At 35.6% G+C, this 24373-nt stretch overlaps 1 protein-coding gene and 1 non-coding gene across 3 annotated transcripts in view; both read right to left on the bottom strand.

The window, feature by feature from the left end:
- Positions 1-547: 547 nt before the first annotated feature.
- The window catches only part of Cgrrf1 (cell growth regulator with ring finger domain 1), a 46838-nt gene continuing 23012 nt past the window's right edge, over positions 548-24373 (bottom strand). Inside the window, exons 3-6 of one of the 2 annotated variants that reach the window (XM_015480902.2) lie at positions 20077-20254; positions 19785-19932; positions 9111-9218; positions 548-8883 (exon numbers count right to left, since the gene is read on the bottom strand). In XM_015480902.2, coding sequence (XP_015336388.1) covers positions 8563-8883; positions 9111-9218; positions 19785-19932; positions 20077-20254 — 755 coding nt within the window. In that variant the 3' untranslated portion in view covers positions 548-8562. The remainder of the gene's footprint in view (positions 8884-9110; positions 9219-19784; positions 19933-20076; positions 20255-24373) is intronic. The other variant, XM_048793330.1, reaches the window with a different exon arrangement.
- Positions 13719-13881, bottom strand: LOC125613455. The gene has a single exon (XR_007344022.1). It is a non-coding gene; the product is annotated as a U1 spliceosomal RNA (small nuclear RNA).

The raw sequence follows: 24373 nt of genomic DNA, 5'->3' as shown, positions 1-24373 counted from the left end.
GACAAGGCTGGTTCTCTCTGAACCCTCAGGTCTCAGCAAAACTATAGGCTCTCCAAGGAGGTCTTCCCTGACACCATCATATCTGCAGTAATTGCACTCATCCCCAGGATCAAAATTCAAGTCTTCAGACCCTTTCTGTTCCTCATCTGAATCACTGTAATTGCATCTTTTTTAAAAAAACATTTTTCTTAGTTGTAGATGGACACAATACCTTTATTTTAATTATTTATGTGGTGCTAAGGATCAAACCCAGTGTCTTACATGTCCACCACTGAGCCACAACCCCAGCTCCCCGTAATCGCATCTTGATCTCAATTTTCCTACTTCTATAGTTCTCCCAATTCAATGCTAAACCATCCTCCCAACTTGTATGCTTATTTATGTGATTGACATGTTTGATAGCTAATCCAATATTAATAAAATTTAATTTCTTAAGTAGATAAAAATAAACATGAGTTCTAATACCTTCCCTACACTCCACATTGCAGACTGCTACCCTGCAAGTCACCTCCAATCCTGATATTTCTAAACTACGCATATGGTTTTGTTCTGTTTAAAATGACTGTAGATTCCTCAATTCTTTATTTATTCATTCAACAAATATTTGTTAAATGGTAACCTCTGTGCAAATCAATGGGAATGCACAAATAAGTCAGTACCTCTCCTGAGCAGTTTCTTAGTCTACTGAGAGACACAAAGAAGTAAATAAGCATTTAACACATAATGTGCTAAGTGTTAAGAGGGCTTAAGCATGGTCTATTATGAAAACATATGAAAAATGCACTACTTCATATTTGTAAGTCATCCTGTAAGAGATAAGAAACAAACAAAAAAATCTATACCTGAGAGACACAATTAGGTGTTGGCTAGGCAGAACTAGGAGCCAAAAGTGAGGTAGGTGTAGAAGGAAAGAAAGGAGACAGGCATAGACATTAATAACATAAAGTGAAATCAAGATTTATTAACTGAGCAAGTGTAGGATGAGGGGTGAAGGACCAGAAGGAGTGGAATATAATTCTGTGGTGTTTAGATAGTTGGGAAGACAGCAATGTCACTAGCTAAGGAGGGGAAAATGGGAGAGAGATTTTTATAGAAAAATATGTTCTACTTTGGATATGTTGGAAGAGCATAAGGGAGATATGAGTAGAACTATCTATTAGCCACTAAGAAAGTTTAAAATTCAGCAGAAAGATCAGAAGTAGATAACTGGATGGAAGAAGAATCGGCCTATAAGTAAAGTTGAACGCAACAGTGAGAACACAGGCAGTAAGCTCTCAAATAGGTACTACTTGACTGCCAGGTGCACCACCTGAATAGTGCTTAACAACAAGACATGGGACCAATGAGTGATGTGTGAAACTCTTAGAGAGAAAGAAAGAGAAGAAATCCATGACTGTGAAATCTGTGGGCTGCCTGCATTAGAAACATCTAAGGGCTTATTAGAATAAAGATTCATGGGCCAGATTCCAGATCTATTGAATCAGAATTTAAGAGGAATGAGACTGGGGGCTTGCATTTTTCCCTGTCCTCCAAAAAAACAATTTTTTTCCCCCAAAACAATTGTTAAACACCATTAAAATGTAATGGAACATGATGACTCAGGAGCCAAGGGAAAAGTTAGATATGGAATCCTTCAGGGGACCATGATAAATGAGGCAAGAAAATATCATTGGCTGGGGTAAATCAGAGCTCAGAGCTCAGTGGGCATCCATGGGAATTCAGCTCAAGTAGAACAATGGGAATCTAAAAGAAGAGGTAAAATTAATAATGAATGAGAGACAAGAAAACAAAAATGACTACAGTATAGGCTTCAGAGGCTCCCAGACTTAGCATTGTATTAGAATTACCTAGGGAACTTCTGTCTCAATATGTCAAGGATCTGATTGGTGATTCAGGTTAGCATCAGCACTGAGAAATTATTGGTGTAGACTTCTTTCTCAAAATATCTTGAGCTAAGGGAAATATAAAAAAGATGGGCACTGTATAGGAATTTCAGGATTGAATGAGAAACAGGGTTGAGGAAGGAATTTTCCTTAGTAGTAGTGTTATCTAGCATAATTTGAGGCTAAAGGAAACAAGTTAGGTTGAAGATGGAAGAGAACAGAAGTACATGTTATTCTTTTGTTTCTCACAGACACCATTCCAGCAACTGTTCCTATTATCCCCAGCATCCTCAATTTTTCCCCTTTCCACTGAAGCATTCTCACAGGCATTTAAACATACTGCCATTTGCTCCCACCTTAAAATTAAATTCTGGTGAACTCAGTATCCCCCTAAGGTTACCACAAAATTTTCCTACTCTCCTTTATAACAAAATCCTCGAAAGAATTGTTTCTATTTGCTGCCTCCAATTCCCCTCCTCCAAAACTCTCCTGACTTCATCCCAAACAAGTTTTTGCTACACATACCACCAAAATTGTTTCTAACCAGACCACAAATCACATCTGCATTGCCAAATCCAATGGTCAATTCTCAGGCCTCACAAAAACAATATCATTCAACATAGATCACTCTCTCCTCTATGAAATTTTCACTTGGTGTCTAGGAAACTTAGTGGTGGTGGCTTAAACTATAATTGAAAATTCTTTACTATTCCTTCCATCAAGAGATGAAATCTGTCTGCTTCCCTTGAATCTGGATGGTCTTGTGACTGCTTTGACCAATAGGACACATTGGAAATGGTGCTATGTGACTTCCAAGACTAGGTTATGAAAGAGAAAGCATCCTAAGACTGACTAGGTGCAACACAAGGATGTCCATTCTGCTCTCTTCTATTTAATTTCCAGGGAAATTCTATCCAGGAAAGTTAAGCAGGAAAATGAAATGCATCCACATTAGAAAGGAAGAAGTAAAGGAAACTCTTTTTGCATATGACATGATCTTGCATACAGAAAAGGTATAAGCAATCCACTAAAAAACTATTAGAACTAGCAAACAAGTTTAGCAAATTTGAAGCACACAATGTCCATATAAAATCAGTTGTATTTCTATACTCAGCAATGAGCAATTTGGTGAATAAATTCAATGTGGCATAGATATACAATGAAATAGAATTTGGCAATAAAAAGGAATGAAGTATTGATTTATGTGATAATATGAATGAACTTTGAAAACATTATAAGAAACCAATTGTAAAAGACCACAAATTGTGTGATTTTACTTATGATCCCATGTGATTCCTTTCCATGAAATGAACAGGGTAATCTATAAAGGCAGAAAGTAGACTAGTGCTTGCCTGTGGCCAGGAAGGAACGGGGGAATTGGAGGTAATTTAATGGTCACAGGATTTTTGAAATTAATACAGAAGATTTAGCCCAGGGGTGTTTTACCACTGAGCTACATCTCGAGCTCCTTTTATTTTTAATTTTGAGACAGAGTCTTACTAAGTTGCTCAGGAACAAGTCACTGGGATTACAGGTGTGCACTACCACACCTGGCTACTGGGTTTCTTTTTTGGAGTAGTAATATCCCAAACTTAATTACTAAAATTCCAATTTCAGTAATATTCTAAAATTGACTTCAGAGATGGTAGTACAGCTTTGGGAATATATTAAAACTATTTAATGATACACTGTGAATGTGGGGGGATTGTATGGTATATAAACTCTGTTGCTTTAAAAAAAAAAAAAAAAAGGCCATGCAGCTTTTGCCAAGGTCATTGCAAACACTTGCTCTTGGAGCTCTAGATCCCTCATTTAGGAAGTTTGATTTCTCTGAGGCCACCAGATGTGTCAAAGAACAAATCAAATGGAAAATGTGTGGCCAGGAAGGGTTGGGGGAATTGGAGATAATTTAATGGTCACAGGGTTTTTGTTTTCATACAGAAAATTTAACTCAGGGGTGTTTTACCTCCTTTTGAGCAACTGTGTTTACTCAGACACTGTCTGAGTCATCATAGCCCAAGGTCCAAATACCTGAGTGAAGAAGCCTTCAGATGATTCTAGCCCTCCAGCCTTTAAGTCACTCTTAGCCATTCAGGTCTCCCCAACTAAGTCCCAGGCAAGGCTACCTACATCATACCCTGTTCTTATACCTGACTACAGAAACTGTGAACATAATAAAATGGTGGTCATCTAAGTACTAATAGATCATCGTAAAGACCATTCTTATGGTTTTCCGCTTTGTTGATTCCTTCTCAGTCTATTGGTTCCTCTTTAATCCCCCTGAATATTAGAATATTCAAAATATCAGTCCATGGAGTGCTTCTCTTCCTATGCTAACTCCTATACAGTTTTCTGGCTTTAAATACCATGCTGATGACTCCCAATTTTATATCAGCTGGACCTCTCCTCTGAACTCCATTGTATATTCACCTGCTTACATGGCATCTCTACTTGGATTTCCAATTGTCATTTAAAACTGAATAAAAACAAAATTCCTCTTTTCCTCTAAACCTGTGTTTTTCTAATTGTCTCCATTTCAGTATATTCCAACCCTTGGCCTAGTAAGGGTCAAGATTAAGATGAAGATCTCTTATGAAGATAAACTCATGGCTTACTTTCTGGCCTCCTTGAGGTCTTTATTCTTAAGGAGGCTTTCCCCATATTTGAAACACTACCTCACCTCCATCTTCCACAGGCCCAACACATCCATCCCAGCTGTGGTTTTCTCCATAGCAGTTATCTTCACTTGATACACAGTATCTTTTACTAAGTGATCTGTCTACTAGAATGTGGACCCCACAGGAAAGTGTTTTCACTTGTTTTATTCACAGCTGTATCAGAAATGCCCAAACAAGGGATATCTTTGACATTCAATAATCATGTAATTATTGAATGCACAAAGAGTTCAGGAAGCAAGAACACAAGTAGAGTCTCAAAAGGAGGCAGAGTATGCTCTTCTCTTGGGGAAGAAAGAAAAGAATGTCTACTGGCTTTGAAGTAAGGACAGTAAAACCTACCACACATAGGGCTTACTCTGTGCTATACCCAGCCTAAGCATTTTACACATATTAACTGACACAAGCCTCTCAACAGCCTGTAGGTAGGTTCTATTATCACCATCTTATAGATGAGGAAACTGAAGTAGATTGAGGTTAACTAATTTGTCCAAGGTGACAAGCAATTTGGGCCCATCATCACCTCACACCATACTACCTCTTGAAGTGTTTTAACAGAGACTGATACAGCAGTGGTGGAATATATAAGTTGAGAAGAGTAGAAGAGATTTGGAAAAACTGAGAGTTTGGTAGGAGGTCCACTGGGACAAATAATAATACATAAATAAAAGCACTTGTTGAGCAGGGCTGGAGATCTGGATGAAACTAAATAGCTTGGCTTTGTAGTGAATTCTACTAATTGGTAAAGTCACTTGAGTTTTGTTTTAATATAACACAGTTAAACCAAGTTTGTGGGTTGGTAAGGCAGGTGGGGTGGAGAAGTCAAGAAAACAAGATAAGCTGAAAACCATTTGAAATAGCTGAACAGGGAACCCAGGAGCAAGTTAATGCATCTTTAGAATACTCAGGACCTGGGAAATAGAAGTCATGGTGACAAGGAAGAAAAGATTTAGAAGAATATACTATAGCAGGTGTGCATACATACATGGAAAGATAGAGATACAGTTGTGGCAGGGGGTGGTCAGTGTTCAAGATCTAGGAAATGGAGCTGGGGAATTATCCAGAGGGATAGGGATAAGCTGAGGCAGGACTGAGTTACTATAGAGTACAGGAGGCTGACGTCACTTCCACCTACTTTTTCCAAATCTTATGTTGATTCCTCAAATTCCCATGAGCCAAGAAAAACCCTTCATTCCATAACTAATGGTAAGTCTTAAAAAGTAGGAGAACCCCATTGGAGATAATTCAATGACTTGTGTCAAGTCCTCAGGTAACAGTTTTTAAGTTCCTTCCTTGGATCTGGTTTAGACATTAAGAATTCTCAGCAGGCACCAAGTTGGGAAGAAAGAAAGAGTCACTGAGGGAGGAAGTGGCCAGTCACTTGTCAAGTCTGCTGAAATATAGCCCTGGTTGAGATTTTTGTAGCAACTAGCCTATGTAAACTAAACATTTTATATTTCTAATAATCCATTCAAATAAAATGCTTTTCCAGATTGTCTCACACAATGTCACTATTCACTGCTACTGGCAAATTCAGACGTAAACCTCTAGAAGTCAGTGTACAGAGGGTCCTTATGAAAGGGTTATATCCTGATAAACATAAGTGAGTTGAAAATATTGTAAATAAAAAAATGCATTGCATACATCTACCCTACTGAGCATCTTAATTTAGCAACACAGCACACAGCAGACTGTCAGTTGTTTACCTTCAGATGGTGTGGCTGACTGGAAGCTGTGGCTTCTTGCAGATGCCCAGTATTATAGGAGAGTATCATTTTGTATATCATTGGCCTAGGAGAAGAAAAAATCTAAATCTTCAAGTACAATCTACTAAATGTTCATCACTTTTGCAGCACTGTCAAATTCAAAATCATTAAGTGGAATCATTGCAAGTTGGGGGGCCATCTATCCTTGTTTTTACTTGATGCCTATCAAATTCTTCATATTAAGTGCAACAAAGGGCAGGAAAAACAATAACTTTAGCTGCAAGAGGAGCAGAAGGAAAATCACCTTTAAGAGTTAAGAAAAATAATGGATAAATGGATATCAAAATGTAGAATAAAATATGAGAGTTATATTAAAAGGCTCCTTAAAAGGAGTGAAATTCAGATGCAAGGTATAACATGGATAAACCCTGGAAACGTTATGCTAAGTAAAATAAGCCAGTCAGGAAAGGACAAATATTATATAATTCTACTTACATGAGGCCCTAGAAAAAAATTCATGGAAAGGAGGATGGTGTTTAGCACATGCTAGGGGGAAGGCAGAAGGGGGGTTAGGGTTTAACAAGTTCCAAGTTTCAGTTGGTATGATAAAGTTTTATAAATACATTGTGGTGATGGTTGTGCAATAATGTGACTGTACTTAATGTCACTGAGTTTTACCCTTAAAAATGGTTAAAATGGTAAATTTTATGTCATGTATATTTTAGTATAAAAAATGGAGTAAGATTCAGGGTAACCCTTGAGAAAGCAACTATGTATCTAGGACAGTTTAGGTACAAGCCAGGACAGAGAAAATGATCTGAGTAACCCCCAATTTCCAAAGTGAGTTTTCAGGATTCATTGTTAATTTGTGGGCCAAGTGCAATAGAGACTACAGTTTGGGCTGGCTGCTTCCACTGGCAGAGTTGCAAAGAGCCTTAGGAATTTCCAAGGGTGGGGATGGATGTGTTTCTATCCATCAATACTCTTTTTTAGGCACAAATATTTTAAGGTCAAGAGCCTTGCCTGATCCTTTGTACCCCAGACCCTAAAAGGTATTTATTACATAGCTATTGAATGCAGATGAAAGTTTGATTTGGCTTATAAAACAGAGAACAAGATCTTCTTGAGAGTGTTATCAATATCTGATTGGAATGAAATGATATTTAAAAACACTGATATAAAAGGTAAGGCATTATTTTTAATATAAATAGGACAAAAAAGACTTGAAAATTTCCCTGAATGTTATAGTTCACTTGCCATGGTCTACTTGCCTTGGTGAGTTGAAGGTAATTTTCACTAAGGACTTAGGAATCTCTGATTTCCCTTGTTTTTCTTAGCCATTTTGAGGAGAACTGGGGAAGGGGCTTTTTGGCTTATCAGTTCCTTGACTCTCTTAAGGATAAAACAGGGATAAACAAAATAATTTATTATTCAGAGGGATACTGGGTTTATTGGAATAAAAATACCCTGGGAAAAAAAACAGTTATTTGTTCTTTTACTCATTTTTCTAGCTCTAAAACCTCTCCAGTTTGGGATAGATTTGCCATGCAGAAGGAAATCTAAGGTAAGGCATTGACAGTCTCACAAAGCTTTCCTGGTACAGCATATTCTACTATTCTAATCACATTTGACAAATGAGCTAATAAATTTAATTATCCCAGAAGCTTTATTACCCAGGTTTTATATATCTTTCTCCTTTAGATGAGTATCATTTTAATCCATGATACACTGAGAACACTCAATGACTATATTTTGCATTTATGGTTTAAGAACCTATATTAAAAAATTAAGACTTGTATTTGGTAACTATGATGATAAGAGAAATTAGAAACCAAATAGATGGACATTTATAAAAGCATATTTCAAGGAAGGATTTAAAATGAGAAGCCCTTTCTAACTCCTAATTTTTCCTAATATCACTCCAGATTACGTCAAAGGGAAAACAGTTAGCAATCCTGAGACTTTTACCATCTAAAATTTTGGATAGGCTGCTTTCCAGGATGATTTTTCTAATCAACAATAAATGAAATATTCTAGTAGAAAAAAGGCCAAATGTTTATATTCTTCTCAAGAGTTAAATGAATTTTTATGTATTATCATAGATCATATTCCAACGTTCACCATACTGAATAGGAAGGAATAATTAATTTTCATCATCCATGTACTGTACAAATAAGAAGTTAAAATAGAATTCTCTTTTATGGTCAATACTGTAGATTCCATGTTACGATTAATTCTAAGAACCCAAATTTCTGCATCTTAGGTAGAAAGTGTACTTTTACAGTTGTAACAACATCTTCAAAGAGTTTTCAGTTTGTCTTTATCTTGCTCTTTCTGACTGCAAAGTGCAAAAGATTCCTGCACAAACTGCCTGCACATTGGGCACTGCTGAAAATACTTGACACAGCCGTCACACAGGCACGTGTGCCTGCAGGGCAAGAGCACCCAGTTCACACTTCCATTCTGGCAAACCACACAGTCCTTGCTGTTCTCTTCAGACAGCTCCACTTCACTTTCAGACAGTCCAGCCTTTTCCAACAAACTTCGATCTGCATTTTTTTCTTCAGCAGAGGGATTGCTGGAAGGAGGTGAATTATTATTTGCAGACATGAAAAGTTGCTGAAAATCAAAGGAACAAGTGTAAAAATAACTATAAATGACAATTACTCTTTAAATCTGGGGGTCATAGAGCTACTCAAAACTTATGAGCTAGCAAATCCATTAGCAAAGAACAGTTACCTTCTATAATAACTAACTGAAAAATATAATTATCTCTTTGTAAACAGCCGTTCTTTGAAGCTCCATAAACAAAAATGGGAGAGATAAGACAACAGGGTACGACTTACCTTCAGATCATGAAATTGACCTTGGGCCAGAAGTAAATATTGATACAATATTCTGCAGGAAAGTTTATAAGTCTTATCAGGAATATGAATTACTGATACCATGGAAATCTAAAATAAAAATTAAACACTAGTCAATATTTAATCTTATAATATTATTTTAGAATTATGTGAAAAAAATGTTTCTTAGAGTCTATATTTTTAAAAATCTAATCTCTATAAATTATAGTCACTGAAGAACCATTGCTAGTTATACATTTTTGCTACAAGTATCTTAATTATACTCAAATTTATGAATGTGATCCCCATAAAAATTCCAGTGAGCTTTTTTTATAGACCTAAGGTATTGACTTTAAAATTCTCATATGGAGCTCTTGCCTGGTATGGCACAAGGTCCTCTAAAATTAAAACAGTGTGATACTGGCACATGAAGAGTCAGATAGGTGAAACAGAATAAGCAGTGCAGAGACAGACCTAATTATGTGCAAGAATATGATGAAAGTGTCATCTCAAATCACCAGGCAAAAAACCTTTTTAATAAACAGTATTGGGTCAAATGGATACCTATTTTGAAAAATATAAAATTAGATTCATTCCTTATGCAAAATATAAGAATAAACTCCAAGCCTGGCACATTAGCACATGCCTGTAATCCCAGTGAGACTGAGGCAACAGGATCGAGAGTTCAAAGCCAGTCTCAGCAAAAGCCAGGCACTAAGCAACTCAGTGAGATCCTGTCTCTGAATAAAATACAAAAAAGGGCTGGGGATGTGGCTCACTGGTTGAGTACCTGTGAGTTCAATTCCCAGTATCCCCCATCTCGAAAAAAAAGAATAAGCTCCAATCATAAGAAATCAACATGTAAAAAAAAAATAGAATTATACAAGTGATATACAGATGTCCCCAGAAAAACCTCATGTGGTAATGCAGGCATGTCTGGTGGTAAAATTATTGGATTATGGGAGTTGGAGTCTAGTTAGTGGATTAATTCATTTGATGGATTAATAATTTAAGTGGATTACTTGGTGGTAACTGTAGATAGGTGGGTGTGGTTGGAACAAATATGTCACTGTGGGTATGTCCTTGGGGATTATACTTTGTCCCTGGCTGGCTCACTTTCTTCCTGCTACCTGGATGCCATGAGGCAAGCAGCTTTCTCTACCATACCCTCCACCATGGTGTTCTGCCTTACCTCTGGCCCACAGCAGTGAGGTCAGTCAAGCATGGACTGAACCTATATGGGCCCAAAATAAGTTTTTCCTCCTCAAAGTTGTTCTTGTCAGGTCATAACCATGGAAACCTGTCTAACAACAAGTACTAGAAAAAAACTGGTAAATTTCTTTTGTCTCAGTGTAGGAAAAGACTTTTCTAACTATGACTTAAACCCCAGAGGTAGCCTGGGCATGGTGGCATACGTCTGTAAACAGAGCTACTTAGGTGGCTGAGGCAGGAGGATCACAAGTTTGAGGCCAGCCTAGGTAACTTAGTGAACTCTGTTTCAAGATTTAAAAAACAGCTGGGGATGTATCTCAGTGGTAGAACACCCATGGGTTCAATTCCCAGATCCTAGAGGGAAAAACAAAACCCCCAAAACAAACAAGCATAAAAATCAGAGGCAGCTGGTGCGTGCCTGTAATCCCAGAGCACGTCTGAAATCCCAGAGGCTCGGGAGGCTGAGGCAGCAGGATCACGAGTTCAAAGCCAGCCTCAGCAACAGCCAGGCACTAAGCAACTCAGTGAGACCCTGTCTCTAAATAAAATACAAAATAGGGCTGGAGATGTGGCTCAGTGGTTGAGTGCCCCTGAGTTCAATCCCGGTACCAAACGAAAAAACAAACAAAAAAACCCAGAGACAGGTAAGTTTGATATATTTGACTAGGTAAAAATTTTAAAATACATGATAAAAAGGCACTACAAAGTCAAAGATAAGACAAACTAGAATAAAATATTCAGAATGTAAATCACAATTGGTTAATATCCCTAATTTATGAAGAATCTTTAAAAACTGAAGAAAAAAATGACCAAAATTCTATAGAAAAGTGGACAAAAAATACAAATAATTCATAAAAAGATATAAACATGGCCCTTAACCACATCAAAAGACATTCAATTAGAATCAAAACTTTTCTGTTTCTCACTCATCAAATTGACAAAAATTCAGAAGTGACTTTTGAGAAATAGTCACTCCCATATATCACTGGTGAAAATGTAAAAAAAAAAATGTTAAAAAAATTCTAAAGGTATAATATCCAAAGGTATAATCCCAATTAAGGGAACTTGGCAATATGTATCAACCTTCATTCATACTCCACCTACACAACCCCAGTGATATTAAATTACAAATGCACAGGTTATCCAGTACAAGATTGTTATGGCAGAATACTAGAAACTACCTAAGTATCCAAGCATAGAAGACTGGCTCAATAACTAAGATAACATGCACACCATACACACAATGGAGTGTGGTTCCCAAAGGATAAGATCATGAATGCCATAATTTCAAATGCTGAAATTCCCAAACATCAAAGTCCTCCAAATCAGAAGCCCAAAAGATTAAAACCCCAAATGTTAAAGTCCTAAAAATCACAATTCCCATTTTTTAAAAAAGGCTATATAAATATCATTCACATGGATCTTGTAAACAAGCAGGGGTTTCTATCCTCATATCAGAAAAAGTGGACTTCAAGCCAAAGTTAATCAGAAAAGGACAAAGAAGGACATTTCATACTGCTTAAGGGAATTGTACATCAACAAGACATAATAATTGTAAATATTCGTGACTGCATGACCAATGTAATTCTGCAACCTGTACACTCAGAAAAATGAGAAATTATATCCCATCTGATTCAAATGTATGATATGTCAAGATAAAACAAAAATAAAAAATAAGTAAATAAATAAAAGAAAAAAAATTGTAAATATTTATGCCCCAAACAATGGAGCATCTATGTACATCAAACAAACCCTTCTCAATTATGAGAAACAAATAGACCACAAAACAATAATACTGGGTAATTTTAACATACCTCTCTCACTACTGGATAAATCCCCCAAACAAAAACTAAATAAAGCAGCTATAGAACTAAAAGACTATATAAGAGTAAGAAAATCAAACTCCGGGGAAGGGCTTCAGTGTGTTTTTGATTTATCCATAGAACAGTTGCCAAGTTATTTAATTGTGTACTATTTCTGCCCCTTCATACATAGCCCCATGCATCCCTTCAGGAAAGAAAAAAGAATTGGAAAGGCTTAGTGACCTTCTGAACCAAAGATGCTTGCTGACACAGAGGTTCCTCTGTTGTTGAACTATTCCTGGTTAGGTCTTTGACTTCATGGAAAATAGTCAAATCCCTAACCACTTACATTTACCACTAAATCTAACACAGAAAAACTAGTTTGTGCTTCACTTTGGTTAATAGATGACAATTTCAAAGCTATCCCCATTAGGCTTTTGTTTGTTTAATCAAACATATGCCATTCATGCCCCTGTAGGGTCTGGAGGTTCTAGAACTTATCCATGTATGTATTAATGACTAGAAAAAATGAAGTACTTTTAAACTCTTATTTGAAAATTTCATAGACTTTGGAGAAGAAAATGGAGTTCAATGAAATCTCTAAATGGTAAAGACAGTTTTGGAATTAAGTTTGATCAAAGAGGGAATTTCAAAGTGTTATCAATAAGGCTTGTTTTTTCCAAGCCCAATACACTTGGGAGAAAATTCAGATGAGATATTTGCCACACCATATAGAAACAATTGAAACTTCAGATTAAAAGTGCCATCATTTATCTGCATTGGCATTCCTTCCAGATAATGAGATTCCAGGGGCTCTTAATGAATTAAAATCACATGTGCCTAAAGAAGCTAGAGATGTTTGACTGACTGGTTTTAAGTACGTGCACAGAAGGATAAGAAGACATTTAAGCAAGTGTTGCTATTTGATTACCAAATATGTGATCTGAACAAGTGCATGTGGAATGGTCTGTGCATTACCCATATGATGTAAAAGCACATCAAACAAACCAATGATTGGAAAATTAAATAGGGAGTACTCATGGCATATATGAAATTGTAGAAGAATTTCAAAAAGAGAAGCATCATATAGAAAATGTGAACATATTCTCTAAGGACAGCTTTGCCCAAAAGGAAAAAATACAGCTATTCATCACAATGTATAATTTAAAATATAAAGATCATGAAAGTCAGACTGCTCTTATGGACTACCTTTATATAAATACCCATAATCTATCCCTGTAGTATTTCCTCACATGTTAAATTTTTTTTTTTCATTTTTTACAATTAGCTATGCTGTGTATTTCAGGTTAGCATTTCCAATATTATAGGCATAAATTATGTAAGACTTCTAGAGAGTTCTAATTTATATTTTTTTTTTGCAAATATGACTCTATAAAAGTATATTATCACAATGTTGACTTTATAAATATTATAAGTGCAGGTACATTAAAAACACCAAAACTTCAATGAATGAAGTGATGTCCTTTTTGAATATCTACATTTGTGAAAGATAAAATTCTTGAGATCTCAGAACTTTGGAGAGCTGCAAATGTAATGGTAACCCATTATGGCTTTTCCCCCCCTTTTTTCTTTTAAGAGGGGAAGAGTAAGAATGCAGTCCCCTGCTACCACAAATTATGCAGTCTAGTTTCCCACATCTGGGAAAATCGCAGGGGTCAGCACATCGCAGTGTAATGGATATGCCTCATCCTGGGAAAACCACCTTCGTGATCATGGTAACTCCCCTGCAAGGTAAGTATCCATTATGCTTTTGATTATGGTATTTCAGATGACTTCAGTCATACAGCTGGGTGCACACAATTACCATTCACAGTGATGTGTCAGGCATTTTGCTTTTTGACCTATTTCTTCATGAATATGCTTTGTCTGCTCATACCTGTTATCCTCAGCATTAGCATTAGTGTTTAAGCTTGCAAAATATTCAAACAGTATTGCTATTATATTTTATAAAGTGGCCAATGAAGTATTATGTTGTGGTTTTTTTTTAATGTTTCTCAAATAAATTCCCTTTAAAAATGTAAATAAATGTCTTTTAAAGAATTTTAAAAATTATTTTTTCCAAAACTAAAATCTTGGTATTTTTATCTTTTGGAATTTTAATACTCAGGATTATGGCTGTCAACATTGTGTCTTTTGGAATTATGGGTCTGTACCCAATGGAATGCTATGCACCTGTTTAAAAAAAAAAAGTGAGAAATATCTCTGGGAACTGATGTGGAATGACTACTGAGATACAATGAAGTGAAAAAAGTCAAATACAAAAGAGCATGTATGGTTATAGTGTGTTACCTTTTGTGTAAGAAAGAAGGGAAAAGAAACATAGTGAAGGTTAAAAAGAACAATGAATTTGGTTATCTACAAGGACTGTGGTATGTGGGGATGAAGTTAAAGAGATGTAGAAGAGAATATCTGATTATATCTCTCAGATTTTTCTGACTTTAAATGCTCAGTCTTGACAGGAAGTGGGATACCAGGAAGTTTGAGCACCAAAATAATTAAATCTAGTAATGAATTATAAACCATGGGGCGGGTATGAAGGTCAAAAAGATAACAAACAGATAAACAAATGGAAGAAAAGGGAAGACTATGACTTCATTAGCCTACTAAGAATTGACTGGAAGGAGGAATGGGGCTAGAGAATAATCATTTTTCATTCATCATAGTAAAGATAAAATCTGGCAAGAATCATCAATGGATATGCAATTCCAGTGGAAATTTTTGATAAAAAGCAGAATATTTACATGGTCTTAAAGTGATTATCACCACATAAATATCAATTTGAAACTTTCTGCACACAAAAATACCCTCATGAGAGCTAAACTGCCTCTTCACAGATCAAGGGAGAACAAACCCAGAACAATGGAGAAATTATATAATACCTTTTGAGAGATCAAAACTAACATAATCAATGAGAGAAAACACACTGCATTCTTCTAGAGGCTATGGCCTGAAAAGGAAGATTCATCACTTAGGCAGTTCATTAGCTGCCAGTGCACAACTCTGATCTGACCATGAGGAAATGTTAGAAAAACATGAGAATGCTCTGCTTATAAAAAGGGTGTGTGCATGCAACTATTCCTCAAAAATGCACTGAATTCTTCAAAAATGCTAAAAACAAAGCAAGGCTGTGGAAATGTTCCAGGTGAAAGGAGGCTAAAAATATATGATAAAGAAAAAACTCTGGAGTTAGACTAGAAGTTGGACTATTAGATCAACTGAGAAATTGGAATATAGGTAATAGGTTGGATAAAATATTATGTCAATGTCAAATTTATAAAGTTGGTAACTGTACTATGATTATATAAGAGAACATTCTTAAGCCATATGTGGTGGCACACACCTGTAATCCCAGCAACTGGGGGAGCTGAAGCAGAAAGATTGTGAGTTCAAAAGCCAGTCTTGTGACAATAGTAGAATGAAACAGACATTATTACCTTATGTACATATAAGACTGCATGACCAGTGTGAATCTACTATATGTACAATCAGAATGAAAAATTATGCTCCATTTATGTATGATATATCAAAGTGCATAAATGTATTCTGTCATGTACAAATAATTAGAATAAATTTTTTAAATTAAATTTAAAAAGTCTCAACAACTTAACAAGGCAACTTAGTGAGACCCTGTCTCAAAATTTAAAAAAAAAAAAAAAGGGCTGGGGATATGGCTCAGTGTAAGTCTCTGGGTTCGATCCTCATTACCGAAACAAACAAACAAAAACCAACCAAACAAACAAACAAACAAAGACCAGAACATCCTAATGTCAAGAAATACACACAGAAATATTTAAGGATAAAGAGTCATCATGCATGCAACTTGCGCTCAAATCATTTAAAAAATATATGATAATATATCATATGATTACATGAAATTTACACATATAAGATCAACTTAATGATCTGGATGAAAGAAAAGTTAACCATAGATGATCTGGAGAAAAGTATATGAGTATTCTTTTACTTTTTATTTTTGTAACTTTTTGAAATTATGTATCAATAAAAAGCTTTTAAAAGCCTGCTGTGAATGTAAAAACACAATATATATATATTAAATTGCCAATGGATCTTTATTTTATTTATTTATATGTGGTATTGAGAATTGAACCCAGTGCCTCACACACGCTAGGCAAGTGCTCTGCCACTGAGCCCCTAACAAAATATTCTTTACAGGCTTAAAAGGATATGGAAAAGATATTGAGATATACTATTAAATAAAAACAGGTTACAAAATAGAATGTACGACTTGATCCTCTTCTTTAGAAAAGTAGATATATGAAAATCTGGGGAGATAGAGCATATATTCACAGTTGTTATCTTTGGGTGACAGAACACAGTTGGTTACACTTTCCTCCTAGCTTATCTAGGTTTTCTAATTTTTTTCTGCCACATCATGTTATTTGAATATTACAGAAATAAACCCTAATGTAATTCTGTAAAATTTAACATTTTCAAAATCTTACAGGAATAATTATTGTTTTCGTTTAATTGCTTAAAACAAAAAGCTGGTTCCTAACTATACCATATAAAAGCAATTCTTTCCTATTATAATGGGAAAGGGAGAATTGTGTATGTGTGTGTGTTTTTTTGGTTTTTTTTGGCTTTTATTTAGACTCCATGACCCTAAAAAAAAATCCCACATGAAAAACAGATATGAAATAATTCCCTTGCTTTTAAAATTAAGAACAGAGAATATTAACATGAACTATACAAACAAGTATGATTTAATGCCAATACTAGCCTCAAACTGAGATAAGGAGAAGGAAAAAAAAATAGGTGGAAAAAGGGGATAGAGCTCACAGACATTAAAAGACACACAAATGACCCAGACAGGGAGACATGAACAACAGATAAAATGTCTGTTCACCCTCAGGAGCCAGGCATCCTGGCTACCCTATGGAGAGAAGCCTCCACAACTACAGCGAGGCCAAATTCTTCATTCCATTTGGATCAGGGAACCTGATAATAAATTCTTCTCTGTTTATATGCCATTAAATTGTACACTGAAAAATGATTAAAATAGTAAATTTTCTGTTATATACATTTTGCCACACACACAAAATCTTTCCCTGCTCAGATGGAGAAAGTAAGTTACAAAACAAAGAAGGAAAACCTGAGCACCTGAAATAAAAAAAGAGCAGTCAGTCAGGGGAAAGGAAGCCCAGGGGAAGTTGGGAAGCAAAATGACTGAGATCAGGTCCTTTTGTTTTGAATAAATGGAAAAATTATGGAACCCAAACCCAAGGAACTCAGAAAAGGTGAGTAACACAATGGTGAGATAAGGGTTACCTTGACGGGTAGGTAGTAAAGAAGGAAGAGACTGGAAATACGTAGCACAAATTTAACAGGTCTTAATTTATCTGCAATTGAAAAAGCAAGGACAGAGAAAGAAAACTAGATCTCTCACATATACTACTTATACATAGGCAACTAAGGTGTTTTGCCATCAAGGTCTGGAAGGTTCACTAACACTACCTGATATGAAGTACCCCCACTACCCCACTTACTGAACCTTTATTGAGAATCTAGGCACTGCACTAGGTTCTGGAAATACACTACTGTGGATATGATTTTTTTAATTTACATATTTAAGGTATATAACATGTTCTGATATGTACATACATAATAAAATGGCTACTATAGTCAAGCAAATTCACATATTCATCATTTCAGGTACCCCTCCTTTTCCTGTGTCAAAATACTTAATATTTTAGCAAAAATCCCTAAATATATTATTACCGTAGTATACATTAGATCTCTAGATTTGTTCATCCTACATACCTGCAACTTTGACTGTTTGACCTAAATCTCATTTCCTCCGTCCCTACTCCATGACTTAAATGAGGGAGGCTGACTTCACCTCAACAGAGCTTCAGTTTGACAATATTAAAAAAAAAAAAAATAGAGACTTAACAGCAAATGATCAGAGCCACATGTTCCAATAACAGTCTGTAGTTTCCAAAGTTCAATGCATTTTTATCTCAGGAAACTATTCCTTTTTTTTTTTTTTTTTTTAAGATAGGGAATAGGGATGTAGCTCAGTGGTAGAGTGCTTGCCTAGCATATATATAGGTCCCTAGGTTCAGTTCCCAGCAAGTGGGGGTGGCTGTGGGATAGGGAGTATAAAGGGTATCGACTGGAATTTTTCGTGACTCTGTTAAGTCTGTACAAGGATATCTGCCCTGCCTAATACACAGTTATTAGAAAGAAAAGTAATTTTTGTGAAAGTATTTTTATATTACAAAAGTATCATCAAAAATATTACTATAGGGGCTGGGATATGGCTCAGTGGTACAGTGCTTGCCTAACATATGTGAGGCACTGGGTTCAATTCTTAGCACCACATATAAATAAATGAATAAAATAAAGGTCCATCAACAACTTAAAAAAATTCTTTTAAATGTTACTACATCTTTATTAATAAACATCAAACAATTCAGAAAAGTAGTAAACTGTAAGGGCAATATCACCATGATCCAATTTCACCAAAATTTATTTCATGTATAGGTTGAGGATCCTTATCCCAAATGTTGTGACAAGAAGAATTTCGAATTTGGGGTTTTTTTCAGATTTGGGAATGTTTGTAAATACACAATGAGATATCCCAGGGATGTGACCAAAGTCTAACTAAGGAATTCATTTATGTTTTAAATATACCTTATACATATAGCCTGAAGATAATTTTATACAATATTTTTAATATGCATGAAGTCAGGTATAAAATTTTACACTTGTGGCAACATGTCCCTGCTCAAAAATTTTCAGATTTGATTCATTTTTTATTTTGAGATTAGGGATGTTCAAACTGTGTAGTTTTCTATAATACTTAAAGGATTGTCAAGGCTCAGCTCCTTTTGATCTTTAAGATGTTTTATGTTCCTAAATAGAGATAAACTACCAGACTGAAGAAATAATTTAACACTAATGAGAAAACAAGTTACTGTAGTTACTAAAAATATAGGAATCAGATGTATAAGGTACAGGGACTCTAATGAAAATAAGGTGAGGTGACTGCAACTATCAAAGAAAGAGTGGAGACTCTCTAAAAATTAAGCACTTCAAGCTGGGCATGGTGGTGCACTCCTGTAATCCCAGTGGCTCAGGAGGCTGAGGGAGGAGGATCACAAATTCAAGGTCAGCCTCAGCAATTTAGTGACTCGCTAAGCAACTTAGTCAGACCCTGTCTCAAAATAAAAAATAAAAAGAGCTGGAGAAGTGGTTCAGTGGTTAAAGACTCCTGGGTACCCAAAAGAAAAAAAATATGAGTGCTTTAGATCATTACAATGCTTATTTGTTCAGTATTAAAAATGTTAAAAATGGACATGCATCCCAACAGACTTTTTGATATGGTAAACATAACAGAATACAGAGTGATGAGATTAACTTAATAATAATTTATTTCCTAAATACAATCATATTCTTGTGACTAAAAGGGAAAAAAATCATACTCTGAGGGTGCTATTATATGTATAAAAATTGTAAAGGTATACATCCCATGTTTTCATTTTTTAAGAAAATGAGTCCAGGCCAAATACATATCCGCAGAAATTAAAATAAACATTTTTTTTATTTTACCAAATAATTAAGAACCATCATCCAAATCACTTAGAGGTAATGCTTTCAGAATTTTGAAATTACTTACAATATCATAAATTTCTCGGTCATCCTCATGAGCTAAGGTCAACAGCGCTACCAATGGATAACGAGATCTGGGCACTGAACCAAAGTCTTCAATTTTATTATCTCTTGGTAACTGGCAATATATTTCTTCTTTGCTGTCCTTTTTAATACTTTTTGAAAATGTAAAGGCAAATTGCCACTATAGCCAAAAGATTAAAAATATATCAAAAACGATCAACAACGTAGCCACATTTTATTGTATCCATAAAAAGTCTAATTTTCATGTGCTAATGGGTTATCAGATAAAAGGATACAAATACTGTTCTTGGTAGAGATATTCACTATACAGAGCATCTTCTAATGCTTGGGGAGTGCTTATTCTGAAGCAATAAACGTGCTTCTGCAGAGCTTCATATAATTTTTGGACACTGCACCCCCAGTAGCATGTAAGGCGGCTATCTTCAAGGCAGTCTGTTTTTAAGGTTATACCAGCTGCAGAAAATAAAGCAGAAAGAGAACAGAAATTACCTAATGTGACATCTGACACAATTATACAGGGTAAGAAACTCAGGCTTCTTTTGGGATGCTGGACAGGCCTGATGTTGGTTAAAGGAACTTGTTATGGGTATGTACCTAGAAATGAAGGTCCGGCCTCCAAAACAAAATATAAAAATCTCAACATCTATATAGTTTTTTAACAATAATGAAAATTCTTCCTTACTATTTATACATTTAAGCTTATAAATTATCAGATTAATTTTCTTTTTTTGACAATTCCAAGATTTTTCAAAGCACTCTAATAATGCATATAATCCTAATGACAAGAAACATACAGGAGAGAGGAGATGTCTCCAAAAGTGGATACACACAACCCATGGGGTCCAGAAGATGATCACTGGAGTAAGAAAAATATTAAAAAGAAATTGAGCTTTACTAATATTAATATATACATTGACAACATTAATATACAGTCTTGTCACACAGTTAATGTCCCATGTAATATGCAAAATAGCCTGAGGAAAGAATAGGGATTCAAAAATAGGGAGGGTTTAATAGCAATATCCTTGTTTATTTGTTTTCTTTCAGTGAAAGAAATGATATTATAAATTGAGAAGACCTGATAAGTAGATATATAGAAACTAAATAGATATATGAATTATATTTTAGAGGTTTTATTTTTTGTTTTGTTTTGTTTTCTGTTTTGGGGATCAGACCTAGGGGCACTTTACCACTGAGCTACACACCTGCAGTCTTCCCTCTCCACTGCACCTTTTCTTTAAAATGGTGTCTTGCTAACTTGACAACGCGGGCCTAAACTTGTGATTCTCCTACTTCAGCCTTCTGAGTAGTTGGGATTCTAGGCATGCATCCTGTGCCTGGCTCGTTTTACTTATTATTCTGCACTCCCCAGGACTTATTATGTACCACCAATATGATTATTTTCTCTAATATTTCCAAATACTGAGTTTTTCACTCTTCTCAGTATAGTGTAGTTGTAGCATTATCAAGTGTGAAGGTAGCGACAGCCAATATTGTGGGCAGTGCAAGCTATAACATTTAGTGCTCACGGACAGTAATGTACTTGACTAGACCAAAAGGGCATAGTTTTGGTCATTGTTCCTGGCCAAACAGCTTGCTTTCTGATTTTGACTCTCTGAATTTACAAGCAATTCTGTAAACTACTCAATATTCTCTTATTGGAGTTTTTCTGTTGCTTGTTAATAGCCTTTCTGATATAATATTCATTTTTTAAAAAAAAGTGATTCAGAGTATGGAATACACAAATACAATCATATGCCAGACTAATCTCAGCAACTCAGGAGACTAAAGCAGAAGGGTTGCAAATTTGAGGCCAGCCTTAACAATTTAGTGAGAACTTGTCCCCCCCTCAAAAAAAAAAAAAAAAAAATTTAAAGGGATGGGGATGAAGCTCAGAGCAATTCAGGATTCAATCCTGAGTATCACAAGAAGAAAAACAAAAAATAAATAAAAGCAAATGCTCCACAGGATTCCAAATATTCAGTATTTACACAGAAAGACTGGGGTTCTGAGTATGTATAGTAACAGTGACACAGCTATTTCTAATCACTTAAGTAAAATTTTAATTGGCAGGAACTATGAATAGGGAATTAGAGCAGAATTTGATTTCAACTACATGATTCTACTCCTCAGGTGTTAACTGAAGAATAGAAAATTTCATTAGCTATTAAGAAGTGGAAGAAAATAATACAAGGGGGAGAAATGAATGACAGTAGAGGGGGTAGAGAGAGAAGAGGGGAGGGCAGGGGAGGGGAGGGATGATAGTAGAGGATAGGAAAGGCAGCAGAANCAGGAAAAAAAAGTTGAATATAGATAAGAAAAAGAAAATATAAAAAGCATACAGAAAAAGTAGATAAAGAAAAAACCCTACAAAGTGATTATTTAATATTGTGACAAAAAAAGTGCAAAGATGTTATGTATTGTAGACTAGATATCATAGCAAAATCCTGGAATCAACCCAAATGTCCATCAATAGGGAATTAAATGAATAAAATACTATACTAGAAAATATTATGTAGTTATTAAAAAAGAATTGAGGCATATTAGAATATCCATATGTACTATTATGCAATGATCTTCAGAGCATGTAAGAAATATAAAATGCAAAGTGGAGATAAGTATATACATATTTTATTTATCTCACATGAAAGGATATCCATATATATGTGTTTATTTACATTAAAAAAGAACAATGTAAATAAGTCTTTTTTAAAAAAAAACTTGAGGGCTGGGGTTGTGGGGGCAGTTGTAGAGCGCTTACCTAGCACGTGGAAGGCCCTGGGTTAGGTCCTTAGCACCACATAAAAATAAATAAATAAAATAAAGGTATTGTGTCCAACTACAACTAAAAAACAAATAATTAAAAAAAAAAAAACCTCGACTAATAGAACTTATGTAAGTACTTCTAACTAACTTCTAAAACTTATTTGCTACATAAAAATAATCAGAGCTCTAGAAAAAAAGTCCAGAGACTCCAAGCTGCATAAATAACCCATTTACACACTCTGTATACTTAACTAAAAGGCGGGGGAGGTATCTGATACCAATTGAATATTAATCAGACTTTAATAATGTGTCTCTGAAACTAATATTCAAAATTAATGGAAAAGAACTATAGAATATAAAATTTTCTCCTCCACAATCTTTTATAAACTTGACCATTATACAAATTGAGAAGAGAATGTACTGATTTTATTATTTGATGATAGTTCAAATACTCCTATGCAAAACTATTTTCCCTTTAGTTTTACCCATTTTTTTCCTACAGAAGAGTTCCCACTTTTACATTTCCTTAGTCTTCTAAATTCCAGTGTACACACAAAACCACTTTAGGTCAATAGCATTAACATTAGTAACAACTGTAAACCAGAAATTTCAGAATAAAAAATGAACAACATAGATGTTCTCTCAACTGCCCTTATCCAACATAGTTATTTTAGGCAAATGAAGCAAGTGTTAAGAGAAAACCTGGTAAAGAATTGAAAAAAATAAGGACTATAAGTCCAATGTATTCAGTCATTTAAAAAAGAGAAACATGGCACACACCTGTAATCTCAGTGATTCAGGAGGCTGAGGCAGAAGGATCACAAGTTTGAGGCCAGGCTCAGAAATTAAGGCCCAAAGCAACTTAGTGAGACACTGTCTCAAAATTTTAAAAACTGGCTGGGGATGTAGCTCAATGGTGAAGTGCCCCTGTGTTCAATTCCTAGTCCTCCCACTCCCACCCCCAAACAGAAAGTGAGTGACAGAGCAAGAAACAATGTATTACAAAAAGAGGAAGGGGATCAAGGGAAGGAGGGGACAAGAGAGAAGGAAGGGAAGGTAATGGGGAGACAGGTATGATCAAAGTATAGCATATGTATGTACAAATATGCCACAATGAAACCACTATTCTATATAATTAAAATGCACTGGGTGGGGGTAGGGAGACAATGGGACAAGAAAGTCACAAATCTTAAAAGAAAAATCTTGAGAGAGAAGTAATATACAAGAAGACCATGCATGAGGATATTAAAGCCAGGGTATGAGAAAATGAAAGTACAGGTCACAGAGAACAGAGTCACAAACTCCTCCCAAAATACTGCATGTGTTATTCTGCCTAACTCTCTTGTTTTTTAGCTCTTACCAAGATAAATAAGCTCAAACACAAGGAAACTGGAAGAAGATGGCCGCTGCGCACGGGGGTTGCTGAAGTGCTGAGCATGGTGCTCAGAGCAGCGGCTTTAATCAAGATTTCGCACAGCGTGTAAGAGCTCCTTTCACCGTTAATCTGTAGCGGACCACTTTGCCAAGCAGCAGGAAGAACAAAGAGATCGAAAAAGAGATGCTTGGCTCCCGGACACTTTGCCGCCCAGAGCCGTGGGCGCTTTGCTCCCATCTGCTTCCTCTTTCACTTCGCTCCGGGCAGAGAAGGTGAATGTGTAATCAGCAGTGGATTGTAAGTACCCTAGGCAAAGAAAGCTCAGTGCGCCCCGCCTTTTTTTTTTTTTTTTGGAATATTTTTTATACAGGGAGAGTTTGTGGATTGGGATTGTTGGCTGGGCTGCGGTTTCTGTGCCGAAAATCCACTCC

This window comes from Marmota marmota, unplaced genomic scaffold (assembly GCF_001458135.2).
Source record: "Marmota marmota marmota unplaced genomic scaffold, marMar, whole genome shotgun sequence".
In the NCBI taxonomy this organism is placed as follows: Eukaryota; Metazoa; Chordata; class Mammalia; order Rodentia; family Sciuridae; genus Marmota; species Marmota marmota.
The sequence above is the reverse complement of the archived record's forward strand: the minus strand, read 5'-3'. Positions and strand labels throughout refer to the sequence as shown.